At 37.9% G+C, this 7,046-nt stretch overlaps 1 protein-coding gene across 3 annotated transcripts in view; it reads left to right on the top strand.

Annotated features, from left to right (window-relative positions):
* Nucleotides 1–688: 688 nt before the first annotated feature.
* Nucleotides 689–7,046, top strand: part of wwc3 (WWC family member 3) — a 52,488-nt gene continuing 46,130 nt past the window's right edge. For all 3 annotated transcript variants that reach the window (XM_056258848.1, XM_056258847.1, XM_056258846.1), the window contains exon 1: nt 689–1,071. In XM_056258848.1, coding sequence (XP_056114823.1) covers nt 926–1,071 — 146 coding nt within the window. In that variant the 5' untranslated portion in view covers nt 689–925. The remainder of the gene's footprint in view (nt 1,072–7,046) is intronic.

The raw sequence follows: 7,046 nt of genomic DNA, 5'->3' as shown, positions 1-7,046 counted from the left end.
GTTCATGCGACAAACAATAAACAACAAAACAGAACAAATAAAATACTTTGTTTATAAATTATTGTTATAGATAGGCCTACTCACTGGAGTAAAAAATGTGTCAAATGTAGGCTAGACAACACATCTACAACTGTTGCTTCATGTAGAAAAAAAAGAGCTATAGGCTGTAATCCCTAGATGGCGCTCTTATACTAAAAATGGAAACTAAATCAAGTGACTGAAGCGTTTAAGTTTCTGTAAGGTGTAAAAGCCGGTATTTTCTCATTTCTGGAAAATGTTCAAAATTATATTACAACAGTTTAACACGCAATCACGAAAGGAAATAGCCTACGTATGAAATTATGGATAGGGCACTTTTTTTTTTTTACTTTTTTTTTTTAAATAGGCCATAGGCCTACTAGACAAATTACGAGTCTAGTGCTCTAACTTATAATACAATTTAAATAAAATTGACCCAATGAGATAAACGTTGCTTTGAAAAATTATAGGTCTATTTATTATAAATTCTTAAAAACAACAAATCACAAAAATCACACCCATCACATGGGTATAAAAAAAATATGCATCCACTTCCATCAACAACAATCCCAAAATCATACGAGCGCCACTATTGGGTTACTCTCATATACGTATGCATTCGGGGGCGGTGCTTATGCAAATACGCCTGCCCGAATATGGACAGTGTGGAATGAAAGATGGTAGATAGAGTCAAACATGGAGGACCGACACACAGAGTCATGAGAGCGCTGCAAAACTTTTTGGAAAAGGTGGATGCAGGACTGCCTGTGTCGATTTGACCCGCGGTTGTTTCTTCGTCGTGAAGTTTTCTGTTTCCGATAGTTGATGGGAGTTACACTTTTGTAATGCAGTAGAAAGTTGTGATATATTTGTTGTTGGAGTAAAGGAAGGGGGTCCCAGCAGCGCTATGCCGTGGGTGAGCAGCTGTAAGCGGAGAGAGAGCTCGGAGCTGCCGCTGCCCCCGGGCTGGGAGGAAGCCAGGGATTTTGATGGCAGAGTCTTTTACATTGACCACAACACTCGACAAACTTCATGGATCGACCCCAGAGACAGGTAAAAGTGACCCTGAGAGGTGCTGCATGCTTTATTTATTGGCTGAAGTTTGATGATTGTTTGGTTGTAGAGGGCGGGGGCTTAGATTTAAGTGATGATTAAGAAGCGAGGGAAGTTACACAGTTAGGAATGGAAGTGTTTTCATTCCACAGGCCAGAGCTGACACAGTGTAACATGGCTGGTTGTTTCTTTGTGCTTGTCATGCCAATTTACTGACACATTATGTGCAAATAATACACGTTTCTGAGTTGTCTTTCAATGACTGTTCACCTGAAAAAGTCCAGTAAAATGGCTATTCAATCTTGTATAGTGGTGTTTGTATGAACTTCCTTGTCTTATTACTATTTGGTTTGACTTGTATGAAACAGCATCAGGAAAGAGGCAACCTTTTTGATGATGTTGTCCCTACATATAATGTTTGATGGCATTCAACAAGTCCCAAGTGTAATACTTGACAGTGCATGCCAGTTATGTGTTGCTTAAATTTACAGTATAACTCCAAGATTGTTGCAAAATTAGGATTAAAGAAGATGAGATATGAGTTATAATATTTCTATTGTGTGTGTATATCGTGATTAATTTATTTTCTGTTAAAATATAATATAAGAAATATATAATATAATTTAAAAAGCATATAGTATTAACTGTATATATGTTTATACAATGATTAACACTATAACATTATAACCAGCTGAGTGATGACATTTTAATAAGCATCCTAAAATCTTCCCTTGTCACAAAATAATCAGTGTCAGTGAATACCATTTCAAAGACTATTTACAATAAATTTAATTCAGAATATAATTGAATCAGTGTTAATGACAAAAGTTATGTGATATTTATTCGAGTTACCTTAAGTGTGATATAGATTTGATTATACTTAGATTCCACATTATCAGTGTCAACAATTTAGCTATTCCTAATTGTCAGTCAAATATAAAAGATACACATTGGCATTTGCTCCTAGTCACCCGCATCATTTCCCTCATTTGTCATCTTGGCTAAATCTAGATGTAACGGCATGTAACATGGATAGGGTCAGGAAAGAATGCTCTCTCTTTTACTTTTGTCTTTGAAAAATCATTATAGAGTGTGTGGTGGTCTCTTTGCAGTAAGTTTGAACATTTCTGAATTTAGAATATCAACAGAAAACAGTTTGCACCATTGCTTCAGTTTTCCTAAGAAATAGTAGAAAGGCAAATCACATACTGTATTTTATTGCTATTTTAATTTATCTAAGCATATATTTTTCCTCCGTTATTTTTTTTTAAAATGGTCACATAATGTAAACAGTGTCCAAATGAAAGAGAGAACTGTAGTTCCAAGAGTTCCATGTGCAAATATGTTTGGAATGCTAGTTGGGCCGCTGGGAAAGCAGTGTGGATGTGCTTTGTGAGGTCTGTATTTTCACCAGCAGAGAAACCAGCCTTTCAGCCCAACTCATTTAAACACAAGTTCACTTGAAGCCTTGTGTAAATTAAATAGAGGGGATTTTGCCTTGAGGGTAGTTAACATGGTTTCATCTTAATTTGTAGGGTCACGCATGTCAAAACAATGAGCAAGCAGACCACCACCTCAAAGGCAGTTCTGTCATTGTATGACTCTAATTGGATGGTCACATTGTGCTGAGAACAGATAATTTGGATTACATTTTCACCACTAATATTTATGTAATGCAATAATAATAACAATAAATACATTTAGCTGTATTTTGAGTAAAAATTTCAAAAAGCAAAAATGATTTTAGCCTCTCAGATGTGTGAATCTACTTTTGTTATTGTCATTAACATCACACCGCTGTCATACGCATTGACTCTGCAACATCCCACCCAAATTGAAAGTCTTTCACTTTTGTATGCATTGCTCTTGTGTTATGTGGTGTATATTTCGTTTTCACTCTAAAGCATCTTTAATGCCTTCTTCCACTTTTCCTCTCCTTTTCAAGAGAAGGAATGGAGTAGCTTGAAATTAATCAAGATAAGACAAACCTGATCTGCTTGAAGGCTCCCCTCGACAAAGGCATGTGACATGCTTTTGTAATGTGAAGCTGATTAGAGTCTGGGAAATCTCATATTTTCATGTCAGGAGAGCGGTAAGGAGTTATCCAGCAGATGTTGAGGTGGACATGTGAGGACAACACATTGAACTGGGGCGCTCATGTGGGCGACATGAGTTAAAGCTGGTCTCATGACATTCTCTCCCTTTTCCTCTCTCTCTTCTGTTTTCTGTCATTGAGTCAGAATGACAAAATAGCTGAAAATAATACAAGAACATCCACAATGGAACTTGTGAAGCAAGCATCAGAGTTACTAATGCGCTGTATAGCCTCTGATTATGCCATAATTCTGCTTTTATTTGTCTTGTCTGTACCTAAACTAAATTTGTAGGTTTACAACTGTACTATTTTACATTACAATCTGATTACAGTCTTGTCCATTGTGGACTTTATTGAATGCATATATCTGTTAAGATATCTGTTGTTGTTCTCTCAGAACAGGTTAGTCTAGTCTGGGGGTCAATCATCTTATTTCACCAAAAAGTGCAAGTGCTGGCCATATTTATTGTCTCATGCACATTTGGCAGTAAAGCATTGCTTTTAAGTTGACATGCAAATGCATGAGATTTGTGGAAATTTAATTGACACCTAGTTCATTATATTGGCTTAATTTATATAGAAAGAAAAATAATCTGACAGAGAAACCGAGTTGGTACATCTTATCAGATATTTGCATCTATTCCTCAGGCTCTTAAAGGGATAGTTCACCCTAAAATGAAATTTCTCTCATCATTTACTCACCCTCAAGTTGTTCCAAATCTGAATGAATTTCTTCTGCTGAACATGAAGAATATGAGTAATCAAACAGTTGATGGTTCTTATTGACTTCCATAGAATGGAAAAAATATATATATATTCTGGAAGTCAATGGGCCAGTCAACTGTTTGGTTACCCTTTTGTGTTCATATAAGAGATTCATACAGGTTTAGAATAAAGTAAATTATGACAAATCTTTCATTTTTTGTTTCCCTTTTAATGAAGTATAGTCATTTCTGGGAACCTTTAAGGACAAACAAGGCCATATAGCATTAGAGTAGAATATAATTCACTTTGAAAACTAAAAGCCTGATCCATAATTTGTGAAATTCCAGCTTTCCTGTTCTTGATTTTACTTTGAGCTTGCATTTATGGACGTTTACGGTAGTTCTTTACCATTATTTTCAGAGATTATCTTAGGTTCTGCTTCAGAGCACTAATCACTGGTACACCCTACCTCAAAAACAAAATAATTGTAGTTAATACATAATAATTGTTAATGAAATGTATATTATTATTATTAAAAAAATAATATGAATAGGAAATGAAGTTGAACATGGGCATGATGTTTTACACCACCACCACCTTGTTTGAGCATCAACTGTGCACCAGTGAACATGAGTTTTCAGGTTTTCAGGCCCAGTGACGGCTTGTAGTGAAAATTGGAATCAGTGTGTGAATTCACTGCACAGTCACCTGGGAAACCACTGGAGCTCCTCTGTGAAACAGGGCCATCTTCCAGCACCTGCCCCTCACTCCCTAACTGCATGCTACCAGTTCTCTTTGGGACACATTGAAAACTTTCATTGATATCCTAAAAGCATACCCAATACCCAAACCCATTTTTGCCTCTGTGTTGTGGTGTTTGCTTGTAAGCGTCTTTAGGATGTATCTGTAAAGTTTTAATCATTCTTAGCTGGGTGTGACTTCCATCGAAAAAAAGGTGAAAAATTATTCTGTGGTATTGCATTTCTGTCACTGCTTGAAATTGTCACATGACTGCAATTTGAGCAGCAAACCTCGCAGTGCTGGCTGTGCAAAAAAGAAGTGTACATTTTAGAATTCATCTCTGAAATTTAGTGAGAACGTTAATATCTTTAATCTCAATAACATAAAATAGGTATTTTTATACAATATTTTCAGTATTGTATTCAGTGCTTTAGTTTACAAGAGGGGCTTTGCGGAAGGAAGGGTGCTTCACCTCGGCAAGACAATAGTCGGGTAAACAGCAAATATCGCCTGCGTCCGTTTGCCGTAAAGACTGTCCGCTGCATGGTTTCCTAAGGTGACTCCCTTAGAGTCCGCTCTCCTTCGTCCACTTGCTCCAGCGTAGTTTCTGTGGGGAGGCTCTTGTGACTGTGGAATGAGTGCAATGTCAGGCATGCTTACACTAATGCCTGAGGGACTCTGCCCGTGATCGGCCCTAGACAAAGCTGCCCAATGGAGGCAGCAGTTCCCACGTGTCTTCCCTCCCTCCATGCCCAGGCCCCAGCGGCTCTCCCTTTATTCTTTACAGGCTCTGTTATGCAATGGCCACAGCCAGGCCTGCCGCTTGGCAAAGGGAAGCTTTTATACGTGGTCACAAAGCACACCAAATTCAATTATTCTGGAAAGTGGAAGCCGTGTTGCCAGCGCCAAAAGGTTATTCACATGAGCGCAAGCCCCTCAGTGCTATTTTGCTTCCCTTGGTGTTTTCATTATGTCGGTTAAGGGAGGGCAAGTTTTTTTTTGTTAAAAGGGGGTTGGTGAACATGGCTTTTGTTTCATGCGGAGTGTGTTTGTTTGGAAGGGTTGACAACAGTTTGTGTAGATACTATGTACTCCAATTATTGTCATGGGCTCTATATGATGAGAGATTATAAACACATCCTTGTAAAGGCATAGGGTTCAAGCATCTTTTTTTGGACTACAATCTATTTCTTACATTCCAAAATTCTTGTGACTACAACAGACCCCCCCCCCCCAATTAAGCAATACATTTAGGAACTCACATTACGTTCTCAAGAACACAGTGAATTTGGCTATTTAGTGGATTTCATTATTTTTTGTTTATGATGTTTAATCATTTAAAGCTGCAGTCCGTAGTTTTTCCTCTTTGTCGCCATCTCTGTTCGAAATCTGGAATAGCAATTATTCACGGAATTATCAACTTTACGTGGGTTGTGCCTCGGCACGGCACTGCACGGATGAATCCAATGTTTTGAGGAGAATGGGCGGCTATCAGTCACCATGTGGTGACGTGACGTGTATCCACGGTGTGGATACTGTCATTCAGAATCACAGATTCTACTTTTTGGAAGTATGACCAACATAACAATTTTCACCAGAAAATGTCATCTGAACAAGTAAGTAACATCCACTTTTGTTATGACCAACTAAGGGAAAAAAGCATTGCAGTAAATCACGCTGAATAAATCTAACAATCGCTAATCATATCACGTCAAACCTTGCAAATTATACTTTGTTCTCAAACTCTTAATGTTAACAACGTCAGTATTGCGTGACTACATTTAATGCCCTTCCGATATGTATCCTTGTTTTCGCATGGGCCCGGTTGCAGTCTCTTTTTTTCTGTAGCCACTCTGAAGTCCAAAGACTTTTGCATTTTACAACGGGTGAATCTCCGGTTGTCACTAGTGATTGTCGTTTGAACCTCTCTGGATCCGCCATCAAATTGATAAGTTTAATTATATCAAGTGCTGTGAGAAAAGGCTATAAATCTCCATCTCCAACATCCTCGCACGCAATATAGCCTACTAGCCGAGACTCCTTCTTTATGTGACGTAATGACGCAAAGACATGCTCAAATTTCCCGCGGAAATCCACCAGTACCACTGGAATTAAAAACAGTATTACAAGCTTACCGCTTTGAATCGAGCTAAGGCAAGGAGATAGTTTTGAACACTGGCTGGTTATGTATTTGCTCAAAAGTATATTTTGGATAATTTTTAACCCACAAAAGTTAAGGACTGGAGCTTTAATTTTCAGTGAATTGTGCCAATGACAGACATGTTTTTAAGACGCTGATTTCAGTTCTAAAAAAAGAAGCAAGAGTTGAGTTTTGGACAATTCCATTGCACCCTGTCTAGATGTTTTGAACTTTATTAGAGGTGGACCCGAGACTGCATTTTACTGATAACGATAACTAGGTTGGACCGCACTG

The sequence above is a fragment of the Rhinichthys klamathensis genome, unplaced genomic scaffold (genome assembly GCF_029890125.1).
Source record: "Rhinichthys klamathensis goyatoka isolate OS25496 unplaced genomic scaffold, OSU_Roscu_1.1 h1tg000160l_1, whole genome shotgun sequence".
NCBI lineage: Eukaryota > Metazoa > Chordata > Actinopteri > Cypriniformes > Leuciscidae > Rhinichthys > Rhinichthys klamathensis.
The sequence above is the reverse complement of the archived record's forward strand: the minus strand, read 5'-3'. Positions and strand labels throughout refer to the sequence as shown.